The sequence below is a fragment of the Phyllostomus hastatus genome, unplaced genomic scaffold (assembly GCF_019186645.2).
Source record: "Phyllostomus hastatus isolate PE091 unplaced genomic scaffold, TTU_PhHast_1.1 phas_contig_283, whole genome shotgun sequence".
Classification (NCBI taxonomy): Eukaryota; Metazoa; Chordata; class Mammalia; order Chiroptera; family Phyllostomidae; genus Phyllostomus; species Phyllostomus hastatus.
In genome coordinates this window covers 16,702,031-16,724,471 of record NW_025333833.1, presented here as the reverse complement: position 1 = coordinate 16,724,471, position 22,441 = coordinate 16,702,031, and the positions used below count along the sequence as shown (strand labels likewise).

Below are 22,441 nucleotides of genomic sequence, written 5' to 3'. Positions count from 1 at the left end.
TCCTTTTACTGTCTTTTTAATGACATGTGATTTGCAGTGATGACCCCTTTTCATTCCTGGTACTGGTAACACAGGCCTCCTTTTTTTTTCTTAGTCTTATCAGGAGTTGATCTATTTTATAGTGTTAAAAAAACTTCTTTTTGGCATTGTTATTCTATCCTATTTTTTTCTATGTCAGTAAATTCTCCTTTATTGTTCCCTGTCTTCTACTATCTTTGGATTTCATATGATTTTCTTTTTCTAAATTCTTGAGACACATATTCAGATCACATAGTCTTTTGGCTTTCTTCTTTTTTAATAGAAGCTGCGGAAGGCTATAAATTTTCCTCTAAACTCAGATTAAGTTCTAGCCCATAATTTTATAGATCATATTTTCATTTTCATTCTGTTAAAAATATTTTCTAACGTCATTGTAATCTCTTAATACATGGCAAACATTCAGCTCTTCTTACTCCCTACTGATAGACAGTTCCTCGTCCTGTTTCACGAGCTGTGTGGCCACGACTAGCACGGCAAGCGTCCCTTCATACGGGCACAGGTAGACGTATCTATAGTACGGAATTCCAGAAGTACAATTGTTAAGTCGAAGGTTAAATGCATTAGCAATTTTGAAAGATGCTGCTACACTGTCTTCAGAAAGATTATACCAATCCATATTCCCACTAGCAATTTATGAGAATGCCTCTTGCAAAACGATATTTAAATTGGAGAGGAACAGTCAGCAGTCTCTGCTTTGGGTGTAGCAGGGGATGGCTAGCCGTGTTTCCCACCTGACATATGCCAGGTCAGGCACATATTCTTGGGGATCCAACCAGGACTCTGTAAGACTAGGTATCTTGTGTTTTCATTTAAATGGTGATCTTAGTGAAAATGTTCTGAATCATACAGATACCACGTTAGTAACCAAGTAGCACCATGTGATTTCAGTGCTTATGTGTATAGTCCTTTGGGCACATTTCAGTGATACTTTAAAAGCACAAGGGAAGTAAACAGGGCCTACTGAAGAGCAAAATCTATTCTCTCACCTCTTAAGATCTGAGATTTAACTATGGCTTTCCTTGTGACTTTCAATATCTATTAAAATAAAACGAGAGGAGTTCTGCTCCCTGTAACTGCAGAACAGTTAACAGGGAACAGTTATAAAGTCTGGACAAAACAGAAACAGTATCAGTGGAAGATGCTGGAGGGTGACTAATAGCAGGCAGGTACTAGAGGAGAGTCTACACCTGGAAGACGGGCATGGCACTGGGCACCAGCTCCATTTTTTATAGCTGTTTTACCTGAGAATTGTTCACAGTTAGTGTGAGGCAAGGAAGCTAAAAGTTATATAGTAGAAAGAAGCAGTCTCACTGGCTGAAGACTCAAGAGGATGGACACAGGTGACCACGACAGCCGGAAAGGGAGGAATCCCAGAGGGAAGAGAGCAGAGTGGGAGCCGTGGCTTCTGAGCATAGAACCCACCCAAACCTCCGGATGACCCCGGATTCTGGAGGTGTGGGGCAGAGTCCAGGCAGAACAGAGCCTCGTGATCTCAGTCCCGGCACGAGGGAGCTGCCCCGAGTTACACAGGAAATTGTTTCATTTTCTCCAAATTAAATGTCCTCAGACATTAGATTTTTAGGTAAGTCAGTGGACTTTCATCTAGAAAAATGCTTTAAAATTAAAAATTTAAGAAACAGTTTATTTTTTAAAGTGAATGGAACTATAAATTAGCTTTTACTTTCAGATTATTTAATATGTTTTAACACAGTTTTGCAATGTAAGTAGCACTTTTTAAACCATTTATCTCTATCCCAGCCAAATGGTTCAGAGAATTATTAGTATTGTGTTTTGGACCTCTAAAAATATACTATTTCTTCCTGTAAATATAGAATCAGGCCTAATCAACCTAAGGATAACTTAGCAAGAGCCCTAGGGCTAAAGAATATCTTGAAATGGTATTTAAAACATCTTTATAAGGAGAAAATGACATGGAAATAAGGCTGTAATAAACGGAGGAAGTTTATTTGGGTTTACCAAGTGAACGCCTAAAATAATGTGGTGTGGCTACTGAAGCATCTATGGCTTTAAATGGGGGAGAGTGTGGGAATGGGGCTGTGTTTTAACAGAAATCCTACCCCGCCACCTGCCTAGAATAGCTTGGGCATCCTCTTGCCTTAGGAAACAGCCAGCAGGACAGACCAAATGCTCCCTCCAAAGCAATCTGATTGTTTGGTCACCATGGGATTAAAATATTAAAGTGCGTAATCATGCCGTAATATGGCAAAGTATCAAATACACTAAATACCAGTCCTGTTAGAAAATAAAAGGAGTTCTTCTAGGATATAAACAAACAATCAAACAAATAACAGAAATAAACACATCTTCCTGATACCAACAGCTATCCAAATGAAAAACTAGCTCCAAATTTTCAAGAAATAAAAACTCTTTTATCCATAATCTAGAATGAACTCTTAAACACTGAATATTCTACCAAAATCCACAGAATCAGATTTCAGAGCACTAGATAAATTATACTTTCACAAAAAAGATAAAGAATAATTGTAGCAGCTGGCACCTATAAATTTGAGTTAGAACATTTGAATTTTCACGCCACAAAGATTCCAAAATGTGTGTTAACGAACACCATGGCTAACCCCTGCATTCTGCCAGTACATGCAGGGAGCTAATAAGCACCTATGGTTTTAAGGTAAATTTCTCCCTACCTTAAAAAACATAATAACTTCACCACCAAACGAGTATTATAAAAGATGTTAAAGGGTCTTCTTTAAGAAGGAGAAAACAAATATGAACAAAATGGCAATAAATACATATCTATCCACAATTGTTTCTAAAAACCGAAATAAACAAACAAGCAGAACAGAAACAGAATCATAAATACAGAGAACGTTTTGATAGCTGCCAGATGGGAAGGGGGTGGGGGTGGGGGGGAACGGGTGAAGAAGATGAAGGGATTACGAAGTACAAATTCACGGTTACAGAATAGTCATGGGGATGTAGAGGACAGCAGAGGTCACAGAGTAGCCAAAGGACATTATGCATGGCCCCTGGACAGGGACGACAGTGTGGGGACTGCCTGAGGGAGTGGCGGGGCTGGGTAGTGGGGGCAAAGGGGGGAAACTGGTAGAACTGTAGTAAAATAAACAAAACATAATCAAACAATAGTAATCCAGCAGAGGGATATGAAAAGTAAACAAATAATCTAGAACCAGAATATGATCAATGTAGTATAAGCAGTTTAAAGAATTTCTGTGGAAGTTTAAATGAAGGGGCGTGCATGTCTGCTTGTGGCACAGGACACGTGGAAAAGGCATCACTTGAGATGGCCTACACGAGTAACCAGAATTTAACACTCAAGTTTTTTTAACCAAGGAACAATACGCATGTAGTTTTTAAAAGTCAGAGTACTACAAGGTTCATAATGAAAAAAAAAAAAAGCCCTATTTTCTCTGTCCTCAGATACCGGTTTCCCAGAAAACTTTTTTGCTATTCACCTCCACATTGTTTATAAATAAATATGCTAATACCACTATTCTGGATCAACCAATTTAAAATGTATTCACTGACTTCCTCCTGAGGAAGACAAGGATGTGGCTCTCACTCCTTTGTCCTCTTCTCCTCTTCCTTCCTATGTGGTTAATAATTCCTTCTCAGTGCCAACTTTGTCCTTAAAATTTTTTTTTTACTTATTGATATTCAAAGAAAGAAAGGAAGGGAAGAAGGGAGGGAGAGAGAGAGAGAAGTGTCAATTGGTTGTTTACTTCTTTGTGCATTCATTGATTGATTCGTGTATGTGCCCTGACCGGGGATCGAACCCACAACCTTGATGTATCAGGACAATGCTCTAACCAACTAAGCACTGGCTAGGGCCAATTCTGAACTTTGTAACTATGCTTACTCATGTGTGTTCTCTTTTTTTCCTTATGTGTCTGTTTCCTTGATCAGACCCTGCTATACTCATCTTTGCCTATCCACTGTGTGAATAGGTGCCTACTCCTTCGTGGGAACTCAAGTTTGATAAACTGAATCAAACTGAAAGTAATCTGCCAGTTAAAACTTTATGAGGTGCCATCTGCAGACAGCCACCAATACCATGGGCATAGTTAACTGACACCACCGGGGTTAGTGTGACAAGAATAACTCAGAAACACAGAAACTACTTGCCACCAAAAATAGATTTACGGACAAGAACAGACACTGTCAAATTAACGTGTGAAAATTTCTCCCAGCATTCAGTTCCCAGAAGTTTTGCTTTCAGCCACTGTCCCAAAATAAGGTGCTCAGGACTCATTCTCAACATACTAAAATATAATATTTATAGCTTCCCCCTGGATCCACTAGAAAGGTTTAAAAAAAATCTTCACTCAGTTATCTGAAAATAGAATTCGGCGACTCAGATACAAACTTTTAGCTGCTTTAATGCAGGGATAAACCAAGGCTCTAGAGTAGCAACCCCGGGGTCCTCTGGGAGAGCATTCTGAGGGACTCACATTTGTGTAGAGGAGGAGATGGCAGACCCCCAGCACCCAGGCCCCCGAATCCCTTCATGGTTGGGGAGACTGAGCTGGCACCCCTTCCTCCTGAGCCTGCTCCTTGCAACAGTCCAAACTGTAGCAGACCAGCATGCCCCAGGAGGTATAAACAATGTGATGGTATTGTCTAGACCTTAAATATTTTTATTTTATTTTTATTCCTGTTACATCCTTTGAGACAGAGTAAGAATCTTAACATATTCTTGCTGAATAAACGGAACTGTCCAGTAAGCAGGACATGACAATGCCATATTTGCTTATGACAGTCCTATGATGCTTTCCGTCAGGCTAATGGGTTTTTATTGACTTAATTTTTTTTAGACCAGTAAAGGTTCATAGCAAAATTGTGGGAAAGGTAGAGAGACTTCCCTACATCTCCCTGGTGACCCAAAACTCTTTATTTTGAAATAATTTCAGACTCAGAGAAAAGTTACAGATTCCCCAAACATCACTATTTCCCATATTTGCTTTATCTTATTCTTTCTCTACACACACATATATTTTTCTGATATATATATGATTGTCCTCCACTCCATTTTTTAGAGTAATTTACAGATATTGTGTCCCTTAAATACTTCCGTGTTTATTTTCTAAATACAAGGACAGGCTCTCATATCACCCCAGGGCAAGGAGCAAAATCAGGAAATTAACACTGATACAATACTGTTATCTGACCTACAACCTACCTACTTCATTCAAATTTTGCCACCAGTCCTGCTAAAGTTTATGACAAAAGAAAGTGAGAAAGAAAAGAAAATAGCCCAGGTCAGGCAGCTCAGTTGGTTAAAGCATCATCCCAATATACCCAGGTTGTGGGTTCGATCCTCAGTTAGGGTGCATACAAGAATCAACCAATGAATGCATAAAAAGTGGAACAACAAATCAATGCTTCTCTCTCTCTTCCTTCCCCTTTCTCTAAAATTAATAAATAAAAATTTAAAAAAATTAAAAAGTTGAAGAGTCAAAGAAACTCTCAAATGTTCATTCTGGGTGTGGATAGAATAATGTCGACATGAGCCCCAGTTGGAAAGCCAGGAGAAGCAAGTTTGGGTGAAGGAAAATGAGTTCAGCTTTAGAAGTAACAGGCTTGAAGAAGCAACAGGGTATCCACGGGGAGGAAAAGAAGTTAAATGAGGGGGTGGGACTTAAGGGAAAGACTAAGAGCTGGAGGTCCATTTATAGAGAAGCCATTTCTGTAAGCTTTGCTACGATGAACTCAACCACCACAGGAAAAACAGAGTCAGGACTGAACCCAGGATCCTGGGGAAGGTCTGTATTTATATGATCTGTCGGTCTCTCAGAGACTGTGTGTGCGTGCACAGACACATACATGTGTATGTGTGTGAATATGACCTTATATTCAATGAAGGATTAAACAAAAATCCAGTTCTTCCACTTCTCAGGTTCAGTTCTATTCTTAATAGTGATCATCAGTGAGAATTATTTTTTACCCTTATTCGATTAAAATTTAAACTCTAAAAATTTGACATTTCCAACAAAATGAAATTAAATTAGAAGAAAGTGTATTTTGAACACCAATGGTAGTCATGATATTGCACTTGACCTTAAAGAGACTGGTAAGTGAACAAGAAACGGTGAACTCCTGGAGGGCCAAGGAGGTGGGGAGAGAGCTCCTCACTTCCAAAGTTCATTATCGTCTGCAAAGCATATTATGTCCAGGTTCATATAGTGAAAATAACCTAGCAAGTTAGATTTACATGTTATAGGCTTGGTTCTTCACTATGCTAACAGTAAAAAATTTCTTTCATGTTTAAATTCTGATAAATATTTGAGAGGAAATAAAGCATATTCTCTTAACTAGAAGATGGAGATTTTTTATCTCATTTGAAATGATGATTCACCTTTTTTGAATCTTCAACCTCATGACAAAAATGCAGCACTCAGTGCACAGAGTCGCCCTGGGCTGGGACCACTGACAGGGTATCTCCAGCACCCTGCACGGTGCCAAACCAAACTGTTATATTTTCTCAAAGGAACGGGGCAAAACCTGCTGGTGCAGAAAAGAAAAAAGAGCTTGTGGGTGGGTGAACATTAATAAAAACAGCCAAGCAGAACTAAAAACTTGAAGATTACATTTAATGTGTAACTTTGCCTTTTCCAACTGGAAGCTCTGAATAGTGACAGATGACTAAAATGTCCAGAGTTTTCCAGAAAAAAAAAAAAAACAACACAAACAAACCTAGGACACAGAGGCAAAGGAATAGAAACCAAAAGATAATGAGAAAAGCAAACAGGAAGAAGCGAATTATTACACAGCAGGAGTAGGGGTGAAATGAGCAGTAATTATAAGCAATGACAGAGTAAAGTCCTAGCGTAAGAAATCCTCAAGAGGGGACACTGTTTCCTTATGCTGGGGGAGAAAGCAAGCTGCGTTCAGTGCAAGAGGCAGTCCTATGACCTCACTCCCAGATGAGTGATTTGGGGGCTGGGGCTGGGGTGGTAACCTCTACACACGTGTCATTAGGTGCACACTCTAAGTGCGTGGCACTTAGCTGGTGACAACTTGAGTTACAGCCACTGGGAAAAGGTGACCTGAAACCTGGTCCCCATTCTGCTGGACAACTGACTTTCACTATATTTACTTCCTTCTGCATTATTCTAACTTGTATACCAAAAAAGTATTATTATAGAAATGTAAGCCTGTTAAAGTTCACTTTTAAATTACAGCTAAAACAGGATGGGCCTAGAAGGTATTATGCTAAGTAGAAAAATTATTTTCCCTATAAAAAAAACAAAACAGAACAGAACAGAAACAGACCCACTGATACAGAGAACCAGCTGATGGTTGCCAGACGGCCAGAGGATGGATGAAAAGTGAAGGAGAATGAGAGGTGTAACTTCCAGTTACCAAATAAATAAGTCATGGGAATATAAAGTACCCCATAAGAAGAATAGTCAATAACATGTAATAACTTTGTGTGGTGACAGGTGGGTACTGGACTGAGTGTGGTGATGACATTGTAAGGTATATAAATGCCAAATCACTATGTTGTACAGCTGAAACTAATATATTGTGTGCATACTTTAATAAAAATAAATTTAAAAACAGATTATGGATAAAACACTAGAATATGAAAATCTCTTAGGCTATATAATTTGAGTATTTTAATATCCTTGACTTAAAAGGGTAAAATCTATTCAGTGACTATTAAGTGGTGTGCATTTTCAGTGTGAACCGATTGAATTCTTACAACTATCTGATGAAAGTGCTTTTGTTGTGATGAATTGAATGATTATTAAACCAAAATTCTAAGCTCTGTGGGCACTTTCTTTTTTCAGTTAGTTTTTTTAAACTGAAGAGTTAATACATTCACACATGACTGAAAACCCAAACAGCACAGTGAAAAGTGAGATGCCCTCCCCAGGGGCATTCGCAGTCCAGCGGCGAACACCGACTCTACGGCCACCACTGCCCAGCCCTTTGGGAGCGGGCAGGAGAGAGGCAGGGCTTACTTTCTGGACTTTGGTTTGTTTGAGGTGCTACATGCCAAATATCCAATTAAACTGTAACGAATGCTGTATTATACTGACTTTAAGATGCCTTCTTATTTCAGAGATGTTAATATGTAAAAAATACACATCTTAATATTATCTCTCATTTATTGTGTTTTTCAGAACTTAATTCTGGTAGCTAAGAAGTGACTCTACTTCTACAGGAGGAGCTTTGAATATCACCTCTGTAACTGCCAACCATAAGATGTATAATTAGAAATCACACTGAATCCACTGCCACACACTGCGGTTTTCCAAGGGGAGACTCTCTGAGGAGGACAAAGCCAACGCAAAGACCCTGGGTGGGAACACGATTGGCACATCCAAGACAGCGCAGAGCCAGTACAGCCGAAGGGTAATGAGTAACAGTAGCCGGAGATGAGGTCAGAGGGAAGGAGCAGGTCAGGCAGAGCCTTAGACACCACTGTAAGGTTCCCAGCTTGAAGATGGGTGAGGACACGATGGGATTCTGAACCTACGACTGACATGCTCTGACAGAGTTTAAAAAGGCCACTCCGGAAACAGACTCTCAGAGAGACAAAGGTAAAAGCAGGGTAGGCAACTAGGAGGTTGTGCAGTGATCTCGGAGCTGGGCAGAGTCGGGGTGGCCGGGACCAAGGTGAAAAGAAGCGGTCAGATCCAGGAAACACATCTGAAGACAGAGCCCGAAGGACTTCCTGACCGAGACGTGAGAGGGAGAGAGACGCCGAGGAGTAACTGGAAGGATGGAAGCGGCTGTCAGTGATTAGACGGGGACAGCGATGTGGAGTGCGTGTTTTCAGGAAAACCCAGTTAAACTTCAGAGAGCACTATGAGCCACCCCACCGAAGGTGGCGAGCAGTCAGACACGAAATTCTGTTGGGTATGTTCTTTTTTGTCTAGCCATTCCTCTACTGATGGATATTTAAGTTGTTTCCAATTTTTTACTCTTACAAAAAAATGCTGCACTAATATCTGGAATGCATAGTCCCAAGTAGAACTGTTATGTCAGAGGAACTACTAAAGAAACTGCCAGATTTTTCTTCAATTTGGCTGTACCAATTTGTTTCATCTTTCCTACAACCTCGCCAATACTTGACATCAATAATTACTGATCTGTAGAAACTCTTTGCACATCTACTCAATGTGAATCCTTGCTATGTGCATTTCAAACACTTTAACTTTGTTTATAGTGTCTTTTGCATACCCCAGTTTTTAATGCTGATGCCATCAAATTTGTATTTTTCCTTCATGATTTATGATGTATGATTTTTGTATCTTAAAAGGAAGGTCTACCCTACTGTGAGAACCTTAGGAGTTTCCTATATTTTGTTTCAATAATTTAGAGTCTATTATTGATGTTGAGGTAAAAACCTATCTGGAATTTATTTGGGGATACAGTAGGGGTAAAATTTCAATTTTATGTTCCATCACGTGCAGCAGCAATGGTCCCAAACTGTTTTGTTCATTGAACAGTTCATTCTTTCTTTACTGATATGTGATACCTACTCAGTCACACAAAAGTTCCCAAATAAGTTTGGATTTTCTAATCAGTTCATTGGTCTGGCCCTGCCTTCATACTACACTGTTCTAATTACATTAAGCCTTGGTATCTGGTAGGAAGAATTCCTCTGTTTCATTCACCTTCAAAATTATCTTAGCTATTTATTTATAATTACTTTTCCAAATAAATTTTCAAACCATTTTGTCAAGTTTCCAGAAAAGCCCTCCCAGATTTTAATTCTCAGTCCTCCTGGGTGTAATATAATTGGAATTATGTTAATTTTCTAGATTAACTTGGGAGAACTGACATCTTTATAACTTTAAGTCTTCCTCTCTATGAACAAACACAGTATTTCTGTGTAGACTATTGTCATGGTTAATTTTATGTGTCAACGTGACTGGGCTAGGGGACGCCCAATACCTGGAATGCATGATTTCTGGGTGTCTGTGAGGGTGTTTCTGGAAGAGTAGCATTCGCATCTGGGTGAAGAAGAGCACCCTTACCAACACAGGTGGGCATCATCCAGTCCACTGAGGGTCTGAACTGAGCGAAAAGATGGAGAAGGGTAATCCCACTCTCTCTTATGGGTGGGTTAAGCTCAGACATCCATCTTATGCCCCAGATATCGGGTTTCCTGGTGCTTTTTTAAAAAAATATTTTATTTATTTATTTTTAGAGAGAAGGGAAGGGAGAAAGAGAGGGAAAGAAACTTAAGACCCCTGTTGGGGGACCAAACCTGCAACAAGGCATGTGCTCTGACCCAGAATGGAACTGGTGACCTTTCGCTTTGTAGGACAAAGCCCAACCAACTGAGCCACACCAGCCAGGGCAGCTTTCCTGGTTCTTGGGCTTTCAGACTCAGATGGGGACTTCACACCCTTGCCTGCTCTTCCCCTGCCCTCTTCTCAGACTTTGGGGCTCGGACTGAATTATACCACTGGCTCTCCTGGTTCTCCAGCTTGCAGAGAGCAGATCACGGAACTGCTTGGCCTTCTGTTATTTCTCTAAAAACATTAAAGATATTTAATCCTTTAACCACACTCCAAATATCAACATGTTTCAACTCGTCATCAACAAAAATTATTAATGGTTTATTTTACATTTGTATTTCTTACTAGTCTCTGAAATACAGTGTGTTTCACATAGCACATCTCCTTTCAGACTGGCCACATTTTAAGTGCTCAACAGCCGCATGTGACTAGTGGCTCTTACCACCGGACAGTGAATGTCTAGACAGCATGAACTTTGCACTCATAGGAGCAGACAATCATATAATATGAATAGAATAGGTAAACAGTGTTTATAGTTCAAATGAATGACAGGGAGCCATAAATGTAAAAATGAAAAGATCTAGAAAATAATAGAGTGGAACACTATTGTAAGATTATATACCATGTATGGTTACACACATTTTTAAAAACTTACAAAACAGGCCCTGGCTGGGTAGCTCAGCTGGTTAGATTATCATCCTGATATGCCAAGATTGCGGGCTCGTCTCCGTCAGGGCACAAAGAGTAGACCAGTGACCGCTTAAACAAGTGGAACAGCAAATCGATGTTTCTTTCCCTCTCACTCTCTCAAATCAATAAATTTAAAAATTTTTTAAAAACAGTATTATAAATATATCTATATAATAAAAGTACAATTATAGAAAGAATGCATACCAAATTTATGATGGTAGCAGCTTCCAGGGTAGAGGCAAAGGGGTAAGGAACTGGGAAGGGGAACAATGGGAACTTTACTAGAAATGTTTTATTTCTTGTATTAATAAAAGAAGTCCAGAGGCAAATATATCAAAATATTAACATTTGCCCATTCTATTTTTTTAATCCTCACCTGAGGACATGATTATTGACTTCAGAGAGGGGGGGAGGGAGGGAGAGAGAGAGGGAAACATCGATGTGAGAGAGAAACACAGACTGGTTTGGTTGCCTTTCGCACGTGCCCCAACCAGGGACGGAACCTGCAACCCAGGGACGTGCCCTGACCGGGGATCTAACCCACAGCTTTTGGGTTTACGGCATGATGCTCCAACCAGCTGGGCCACAACGGCTAGAGCAACATGTGCCCATTCCTGCTAATGGGCATATTTCCTTAAAAAAATGAAATATTACTTTTCTGAACTAATTTCTCCTCAAAATTTAAAATAAATTCTTGCCCACGGTCTCTAATTCAATGCCTTCTCCAAAGTAACCAAAGTCCCAATCAAATTAGACATGAAGGCAACACCTCTGCTTTTGGTCATCTATCTACGCCGTACACTCACGGTTACGTATTTCTTCAAGATTTTAAAAATGAAAATACAAGCTCCGTCTGCATAATATGATCAGCTTCTCTAATTCACTGTCCTAATGTGGAGCGAAGCAGACGTTTATACGAAGGACAGGGGTTAATGGGCTTTTATCTCTATGAACACTATATCCCTGTGATTAAAATCTGATCGTGTTCAATTTTCCAATGAACTCCCCAACAGCAGCGCACCACGCCCATCACCTCTTTAAGAGGGGAAGCTGCCTTCCAGTGTGAGGAGGGGGGAGGGGGAGGAAAAAGCTGTTCCCTTCAAAGGCTTCTCAGAGTTAAACCTTTCGTTGCTCTTTTGAAACAAGCTTTACTTTGGAAAAAGATCAATAATGTAGTTATAAGCAAATTAATAAGAAATATTTCCCTAGTTAAACAATACATAATATTGGCAAGTTAGGAATAAGAAAAGGTATTTTTTCTCTTCAGGTAGCAAGTGGCTTACATCCACTCTATGGGGAGTGCTAACTTACTGATACTGGATTTAGTAATCATCCACACGCACTTTCCATGTCTTAATAATAACAGTCTGTTATACCTGTAGGATGCTCCGTATCAGTGTATCACCTAGTGCTCAAACGATGCACTCACGGAAGACCAGGCAGCCACATATACATTCAGTTTAATTAGTAAAGTGTCCTGGGTACTTAATCACCATTTACTACAAATTTCCTAAAAAACAAGCTCCCAATACTTGACTGAAAATTTGACTTTTGAAAGATAACACTACTTATTTGTAAAATAGGATGTAGTATATAACCTTGTCACAAATTTTTGCTTTCTCACTCATGTGGTATTTTAGGGAAGTATTTCACAGCATACAATAATATATATGTATATTAAGGGTTCATCTCTTTCAAAAATCCTAAAAATCAACACAGGCCTAAGAAGTAAGAAGTGAATTGACGATGTAGAAAACTGCTATTAGAATAAAAAATAGTTTATTTTAAAACACTTAAAACAAATTATCACATTCTTAGGCTCTTTCCTAAGCATCAGTACAGAAATTTAAAAATCTAGAACATCCCGGTAATCTAGATGATTCTTTCCTATGTAAATAAAGACCAGGTGGTTCCTAGGCACGTAATTGCACCACCGCAGTCGGACCCTCTGGGGAAAAGCCCTCCTCCATCAGGGACCCTGACACTGTCACAGCGGGCTCCAATGAGGCACAGGCAGCAGAACTGCCTGGTAGCCTTGACAATACTTTCCAAGAATAAAAAAGACATGTATTAAGGAAATAAAAACCAGCCAAACCACTGACTAATGTTAAATAAATTACGCCAATTTTACTGTTTCCCAAGAGGATTCTAACGGTTAGGAGCATTACAGCACCGTGACACAGGGCCCCAGCCACCCAGGGGCAGGCCCTTGGCTCTCAGCAGGTGCCGAGTTGTACCGCACAGAAAGGACAGCCACTGCCTGCCTCGGGAGTTCCCTGAAGTACGGTCAGAGCACTGCCAACCTGCCCACATTTAAAGAGACAGACATCTAACCCCAGTTACTTACATTATTCACATGTGTGTATATAAGATTTCTAATGTTGCACTTTAAAATCTATTATAACTGAAAAGATCTCACCCTTGTTTAAAATTTTAAAATATAACCGAACAACAAGAATCTGAACAAAAACCAATCTTTCTGAGAACAGAAAAAAAAATGAATAAGGAGTAACGTGTGTTTAAATTTATTTTAATTTCAGTAGTTATTTTTGCCAGAAGAAATCCAAGATAAGCAATAAACAGATTATTTTGGAATTAAGAAAGCTAGGAAGTATTTAAAAAACAGTGAAAAATCCCCAAACAAAACCAATCTTCTTCCCTACCCCCCGGGGGTCCTAGAACAGGAGATTACGACACCTAGTCCATTTACGGTGGACAGAGACACTCCTGGGGGTTGCCGAGGGCATGGCCCCTCCCTCCGTGCAAGATTCCTGCAAATCCTCAGAACTCTCTCAACACCACACGGTGCCTGTTCTCTCTCGCCCCTTTGTCTGCCCTCCCTCTCCCATGTGAGCACAGGTCTCCCTCTGTCCCTAACGTTGGTCAGACAATGAACTCTACTAGATTTCTGGGGGGAAAAACCTACCTGTTCACTTCTCCCAAGACTCCTAGGATGTGTGTGTATGTTTATAAGTAAATAATTGAGCATAATTTGTACATTGTACTAACTAAATGATACTTTGGGATATGATTCTAAATCATAATTTAATCCCTGCTAATCTAACACATTAGAATTTATTTTATTTCTATGTCTGATAATAAAGTTTTTATAAGAAATATATTTCTGAGAAGCTTCTATTTTATTAATAGAAGTATTGTTTGGTATCAAACTAACCATCCCTCATCTTCTATCTACTGCTTGGTACTGATCTCTAAATCAGGGGTCCTTAATCTTTTTTTTTTATCCTACTCTATTTTGAGAAACTTTTCTGCACAGAACTGCAAACATACAAACATTTTGTATAGAGATTCAGCTAAAAATTTTTCTCAGGCCACCCATGGGACCCAGGGTTAAGAATCTCTGTTTCAGGTAAACTTAAGAGCCTTGTATTTGTTCCTGTTAAATAATTTTATTTTTAAAAAATGGACATTTCAATTTTTAAGACCCCTTCCAAGGATCTATAAGCTAAAATTTCTTGTATTTATTGAATTTAAAAAAGTGAGGTCAACTATAATGAATGATTAGATGATTTAATGCTTTCCTCCTTGTTTCTCCTTTTTGGGTGTGGCACGCTAGGAAGAACTGCACAGACCCATATGGATACAATCTACATGTGTCTAAAAGAAACATCCAATATCCACATACCCCTGGTTTGGGGATTAGAATTGAGCTTCTTTTATAGATTACAATTAAAAACTTACTGAAGGCTAAATATATTTCATATTGTGAAAATAAAACTGTTTCTGGATAAATTCTTCCAGGGGCTAGCACACTGCTTTGGACATAGTAAGTGCTACATAATTTAAGTAAAATGGACAATATATTTGGAATGGAGTCAAAAACAGACATCGAGAATTACTTTTGGGCCTCAGGTCAAGGTAGCCACATAGGCTAACATGGTACTCACATCCTTCTACAACCACATCGAGATTACAGCTGAACTACAGAACCGCCATCATTCAGAATCACCTGAAATCTAGCTAAATGGAAGTCCTACAGCTAAGGATTTAAAGAAGAAGCCCCAACAAGACTGACAGGAGAGACAGTGATGCGGAACAGGCTGGTCCCATACCCACAAGTGGTAGGCAAAATTGGGAAGGATGTTTCGGCTGTAGAGGTCCCCACCCTGAAGAGTCCCAGCCTCATACTAGGCCCCCCAGCCCACTGTCCCAGTGCCAGGAAGAGAAGTCCCATCATTTCTGCCTGTAAAAACCAGACAGGATTGAGGCTGAGGGAGACAGAAGGCTTCTAAAATCCCATGCGGTTCCTCTTAAAGGGCTTCCACACAGATGTACTTGGCTTTACTCACTCTCTCGGCTCCAGAGCTGGGGCAGCGGTTTGAAAGGTAATAGAGACATATGGGGAGGAGCTGAACTGTCTGTGCCAGGGAGAGAGCTGGGAGGCAGCTTTCTCCCAGACAGAAGTGCTAGTAGAGGCCATTGTTTGTTTTCTGACACCCCCCCACACACACACACACACCGAGCTGGCAGGCACACCCCATAGTATGAGTCTCCAACGACCTGGTGAAGACTGTTTGCCCTGCCCTGGTGATTCCCTGAGACCCTGCCCCACCCAGCTTGCAGGGCTAACCCAACCTGTTTCCAGTGGGTTTCCCATACACATGACCTGTCTCGATTCATGCTTTGACCTTTTCTAAAATCTCTCGACCAGGCAGCATCTGGCCTCATTGTGCTCTGCACCTTTTGCCAAGTGGCCCCAGGCCTGATACTAGTAGCAGCTGGCCTTGGTTCACAGCTTGGCCTCTCCCGGGCACCTCCACACCCAACACAAGTAGAAGCCATCTGCAGATCATTTTGTAGTTCATGCCGGACAGCCCTGGACAGAACACAGGTGGCGGGAGACCTTGGCTGGGACCTCCTTGGAGGCCCCAGAGCCAGTGCACCTGGTGGACAGCTTCGGACCACATCGAAGCACCGCCCAACCACCTCCACAAGGGACACACTCAAGGGGCAGACTCAGCAGGCACCAGGGCCCTGCTGAAGTATGTCCTACTCTGTGTGAGGTGGGCACCAGCACGGCAGACCTTCCACAGTGGTCGCAGCCAGCCCTGCAGCTGATATGCCTGGGGATGAATCCCTCCCACTGATGTGCCAACAGCAATCAAGGCTCAGCTACAACAGGAGGGTGGACACAGCCCACTCAAGGGTCCGACTACACAAGGCCACTCTACCAACCCTGGGAGACGTAGCGGCTCTGCATAATACCTAGGAACAGAGAGAGGCTGCCAAATCGAGGAGAAAAAGAAATGTGTCCCAAATGAAAGTGAGGCCAGTTAGTAAGAAGCTAGGAAAATTCCATGGCAAGTGGAGTGGGGAAACTGAGACAGGAAGCTGGACAAACTGGTCGAACAATTTATAGTCAGACAATAAGCCCAAGGTCTTCTCTCTCCTAAACAAGGGCACTTAGGAGCAAATGGATTACACATGCTGGACCCTGCTGGGGTGGCTCTATTCAGCGACATTCTCTGAAGGTGAAACTGACCAGAAATGACCCTAGCCCCACTATGTGCTGATTTTGGTATGCCAACATATTAAAGAACTCACCTGGAAAGCTGATGAATATTCTGCGGAGACCCTCCCCCAAGACCTGCTCTAGGATTCGTACGTGCAGAAGACAGATAAAAGCCCTCAAAACAAAAGACATGGGCCTGCCTTGCTTGGAGTGCTCCCATACTCTTCTCTTGGGCACATACTTTTTTTTTTTAATTCTGGGCACACCCATGGGACTTGCAACTAGGGGGAGAGTGGGCAGCAAACCCCCTGAACTTGTCTCAAGCACCTTTTCTCTGACTCTTCAGAGAGCCAAAGCAGCCCCCCATAGGCTCTCTCCTGTTGCTTCTTTTATCCCAAGTCCTTCCTTGTGTTATTGTCTCCAGCTTTAATTGATGTGCTCTCAAAACCACCCGGACTCATGTTGTGAACTCTTTCCTGCACAAAGTCAGAACCAACACACCACCAGCCAGCCTGAGGCAGACCCACTCCAGCCTGGCAAAATAATTACTTTCTTCCTTTATACATGAGCTTCATAATTCAGCAATGGGAGTCACACAGCAGAATCAATTATAATTTTATAGTCATCCCTCACATGTCAAAACCCAAAGTGCAATATCTGATTTTAAGTTTTAAAATTCATGTTTCAGATTTTTCCAATTCTGTACTTATATTTGTAAAACTATGATGGTTTTACAAATATGATGGCTTACAAATATGCTACCTATCTATTCTCTAAGGGTATGTAATTTGAGTAGCTTTCCTCTTGAACTGAGGGCTTTTGTGGTGGTTCTGGTCTTCCCTGGAACTAATTGCTCATTTTGTAACTTAGTTGCCAGAGGTTGAGATCTCTGACCAGGAAATAAAAATAAATGGATTATAAAGTGATCAAATCTATTCAGAATTCATCAGCATCATGTTTTCATATAAGTACCTACAAACATTTACATGAAACTCTTTTTAAAAAATTCTTTTAAAAAAAAATTCTATTTATTTATTTTTAGAGAAAAGGGAAGGTAAGTACAAAGAGAGGGAGAGACACATCAATGTGTGGTTGCCTCCTGCATGCCCCCAACTGGAGACCTGGCCTGCAACCCAGGCGTGTGTCCTGATTAGGAATCAAACCAATGACCCTTTGGTTTACAGGCCGGTGCTCCACCTACTGAGCCACACCAGCCAGGGCCACATGAAACTCTTTTAAAAAAGAAACCTACATTTACAAAAATCTCAAAAAGCCAGCACAGAATACCCAATAAATGTTTTGCTGTTGTTCATGCAAATGACATAGTATTAAAATATTAAATATTTTAAAATGTAAATCATAGTTATTATCCATTTAATCATTTAGGAAATCTTACAAGATTTAATGATTTAAAAGCAAATTCTATTTCTATTAATACAAATCTACTTAACCCAAATTAGTATATATTTATCCTTGACATATGCCCTTTATTTTTATAGAAGTGTTTCAGACAATCAAGTAATCATATTGCTACTAGAATGTCATTTTTAGAGACTTTTATCACTCAGTGAAAAGAACTACTTCAAATGATATTTTCATAATAAAAATATAATAATTTTGAACCAACCATTTTCACTTTTGATTAAAAATTTAATATTGAAACATTCACACTGTCCTAAGACAGCACTTTATGTTGGGTATATGTTGAGTACTAATGTAGAATTCTTACCTGTAATGTACATGTGTGACTGTTGGTTTCCTGTATCCAAGGATCCAGGTTTGAATATCTATGGGTTTAGCTTCGGGATAAGCTATGGTTGTATCTATTATCCACTGGAGGCCTTTTGATTTGCTGTCTGAGGACAAAGAAAAAAACAACGACTTAAAATGGATCAATTTTATAACATTATTTACAACAAATTACATAGTACAGGTTACTTGAGCATAAAGCATATTCATATACCTTTTGCTTTAAGAAAACAGGATGAACTTGGTGTTACTGTTCTATGTGACACACTTAGGATGAAATTAAGCATTTCCTATTATAAACTATATAAATTTCACACAAATGAACAAACAACAGCATTATTATTTACTGGACATGTATCATTCGAGTATTCAATATAATTACGCACTGTCAAGGTCTAATTTATATTCTATCGCTCAAAAAGTGGCAAAGGTCAGAAGCTAAAGTATCACATCACAAAAATTAAAAGCAGACCTCAAAACCAAACAAAACCACCCACAAAATATAACAACATAACATGAGCACCCAGGTAACCTGATGCCTGGGAGACATTAATAAATACTGGAATAAGGCAATAAAGCAAGCGCTCTATTGACACACATGATCATCAGTGGCTGGCCATGTTTAAAACAAAACAAAAAGCTCCTCTCATTGTCGCAAGACTTATATACAAATAAAGGAATAAGCCGACCGACCGTCTGCCCTTTGGTCGGGACAGCAGGTACTGCTGTGGGGAGAGGACATGGGGGAGCACTGTTTTTACTGTCAGCACGGAGTACAAAGTTGAGCAAGACTTGAGATGGGAATCTCCATACAGAATGCTGGCAGCCAGACTTTAACATGTAATGGTCTATCCTTCCTCTGAGGTATTTGAGATCCCTACAAAATAAAACTTACTTTAAAACGTAAGTCCAAATGTGCACTAGGAATCAATGATACATTACTTTGGTGTGTTGAATAATTACAAACTGGCCTTAAATGCTTAAAAAATTTTAGGCAACATCCTGAAGGGGTAAAAATGCCCATAAAAGAAATAAGTAAAAAAATGGTTTAAAGTAACATACTGCAGAGTTTATGTAACAAAAACACATTTTGACAAGCTACCCATGATGTACATGCTGAAATGTTGAGGGGTAAAGTGTATTGATGTCTGTAACTTACTGTGAGAGGCATAAAAAAAAAGATAAACTAATGAACAGATAGAAGAATGGAGAAATATATGATAAAGCAAATTATAGTAAAATGGTAATTCCAGATCTAGTTGGTGAGCTCATGGATATTAACTATAAAATTTTTTCAACTTTCATAGGCTTGAAAATTTTGATCATAAAACCATGGGGGGAAATTAATCAGAGTTGTTTAGTATCTATTAAATTACACAATAATCAAAACACCTAATCACTTTAAGTTAATTCTGATACATGTATGAATTACATCTTAAAACAGACACAAAGATATGGAATGTTTGTTTGGAATAAAACACTACACAATGAATATGAACAGTAAATAAAATAAAATAAAATAAAATAAAATCAATACATGTTGCCAAAACATAAAGAAAAAATGGTAAAATGCAAGTTAAATAGCTTTTGGGTATACAACTTTCTAGAATTTCTTATATTTTTTCCTGAACAGTTAGAATAAAAATTTTAACTAAGGTAAGATAAATAATAAACTACTTTGCCTTGGTTATAAGCAAAAATTGTCTCGTTCCAAAGAAAAAAAAGTTTTTCTTCACCGCTGGGTGATCAATACGACAACTGCCCTGCCTCTGAGGCCTAGCACATCACAGGAGATGGCCTGGGCACAACCATTTAAAACCAGCGGTCTTAGTGAGTGCAGCAGATCCTATCTGGAAGTCCTCTGCCTTCGAGCTTTGGCTTGGCTGACATTGTACCATATCTCTCGAGTGGCAAAGCTATTCTGAACTTTCCTTTTCTATTAAAAGACTTTTTCAATTTGTCTTTGCAATAGATGGTGAAAGATGAAGAGAGCTGACTGCCAAGCAGCTGCTTAGAAAAAAACAAATGAAAGGAAAACTCGGTGTAATCTCACCAGCATTATCTCTCTGTCTGGTTCTTACTGTCATTTGAAAATACATATTTCTGAGGGCCTATCATCTCTATTTTTATTTTGTCTAAAGAATATTTTTTAAAAAATAGCAAAATGCTACTAAGGAAACAGGCCTGGTGAGATTCTTTCAGCTTTTATCACCATATTTTTATAGTGTCTTAAACTTGCTCATAAGTCTTCATGCTGTTGGCAAAATATTGTCTGCAAATCTTCCCCATTCACCAGGATATCTCCAAGATACGCAGTTCTACCTCTGAGTGTGGTTTACTTTTTCCTGGTCATAAAAGTAATACATACTCGGCATTTTAAAAACATACAGAAAAGCATTAAGACATGAGAAAAAAATCATTCATAATGTTTCAACTCAGAGAAGTGATCATGGGTAACTGACATTTTGGCATTTTTCCTTTCCCTCATCTCTGCTGCTTTGTTGTTTGTATCTTTGAGCTCAGACTCTTTTCTCCAGAGCTGTTTGCTCCTTCCACTCCACTATCATTAGAGAGCAGAGGTATTTTTCCAGCCATTAAAAACCCTCTATAAACATCATGTGTAATGGCTGTGTTGTATTCTGTTGTATGGATATTTTATTAATTATCTATCCTGTCTCCCAGCTATTTCCATTTTTTTTACTATTATTAATAATGCTGTGATAAAGTTTTTTGCCAGTATTTCAGATTATTTCCTTTTGATAAATATTTTTTTGCAGTAGAATAACTCATTTATTAATATTTTAAGGCTCTTAAATGGAGCCAAACTGTATTAAATTCATTCTCTGTATTAAAAACAAAAAAGCTTTCTAAACTTGATAAATGAAAACATTTTTTCATTACCACTTTCATTTGCGTATCTATGATTAGTTTCACAAATTACTCACTTCTTTCTCTATGTCTTTTACTCTAGCTATTCCACTTCTAGGAATCTATACCACAGAAACACTCCCACAAAAATGTAAATACATTTACAGGAATGTTTACTGTATCAGTGAGAATCGCCATGAGTGAAAATAGATAAGGTAGAGGAAAGACAGCTTTGACTTCATGCATTTTTGCATTATTTGAGTGAATTATTGTAAGCATTAACTAGTTTTTTAAATAGATACATTTAAAATTGTATTTCATCTCCTCCCTGAGTATTAGTTCTATTGGACAAAAATTATAAACATATAAAATAACACTGTTATCTTCTGGTACTCCAGAAAATCCTTTAACTCCAACGAAGGAAAAACAATGCTGAAAACCATCACACCTAATTTCCCAGCATCTCCTCCTGCTGGACTCCCATTTTCCTGTTGTGCCACAAGTGCATTCAAAATAATTTTTGTTGCTCCAACCCTTGGCAGAGTGACATGTTGAAGAAACGGCAGGTTATTTTTCTTGGCAAATGCCTGGCTTGTTTCTCTTCTCTTCCTGAGGAAGCCCCCTTCTGGAAATAAGACAATCCATTTTCGATCTCTGCTCCTGTAATTGTTTTCTAGGTGCTTCTTAAGAAGAAGTAGTTGTTGGTCACGGTGAGATTTTCCCTAGAAGGTAGACACACATATAATAAGTACAGGTACACTTGAAATTAAACTGCTATGAAATAAAAATAATAGTAACAGCTTCTAAAGTAAAATCCAATCGTAAACTAGAATGGTGACTTCCCCCCACTTACTGCCCACCTTGACTAGTGGTAAAAAGAAGCTATCAGTACTCATATAAATAACCCTTCTTGCTAAAGAAAACATTGCTCTTAATTGCCCTTTGAAGTTCATTCAATCATCAATTCTGTGATTGAGTACCTCCTACCTGCCAGGCACTGTCCTACACACTAGACATAAAGAAGAAAGTAAGAGACCCTCACTGTGGGGAACATAGTAAGTAAGGAGTGAAAATTCAGCTGGTCAAAGTGTTAGAAAAAAAAAGAGTTAAGAGGACAGAGGGGGTCAAGAGGGTCAGGGAAAGCAGCTCCAAGGAGGTGCAATTGGAGCACAGAGCTGACATGGTGAGGACACAAGCCACGTGAAGAGGACTCCAGGCAGAGTACTCCAGGTGACGAGGACAACGACCCTGAGCTTGAGCTGTGGCGATGCAGAGAACCACACCAAGGCCAGCACGGCTGACATGTGATAAATGAGGCAGACAGCTCGCGAGAGGAAAGTGCAGAGGTGGAGAGCAGATAAGG

At 39.5% G+C, this 22,441-nt stretch overlaps 1 protein-coding gene across 5 annotated transcripts in view; it reads right to left on the bottom strand.

Annotated features, from left to right (window-relative positions):
* The window catches only part of LPGAT1 (lysophosphatidylglycerol acyltransferase 1), a 100,988-nt gene that overhangs the window by 16,091 nt on the left and 62,456 nt on the right, over window positions 1–22,441 (bottom strand). For all 5 annotated transcript variants that reach the window (XM_045838398.1, XM_045838400.1, XM_045838395.1 and 2 more), the window contains 2 exons: window positions 21,527–21,800; window positions 18,191–18,317 (listed from right to left, as the gene is read on the bottom strand). In XM_045838398.1, coding sequence (XP_045694354.1) covers window positions 18,191–18,317; window positions 21,527–21,800 — 401 coding nt within the window. The remainder of the gene's footprint in view (window positions 1–18,190; window positions 18,318–21,526; window positions 21,801–22,441) is intronic.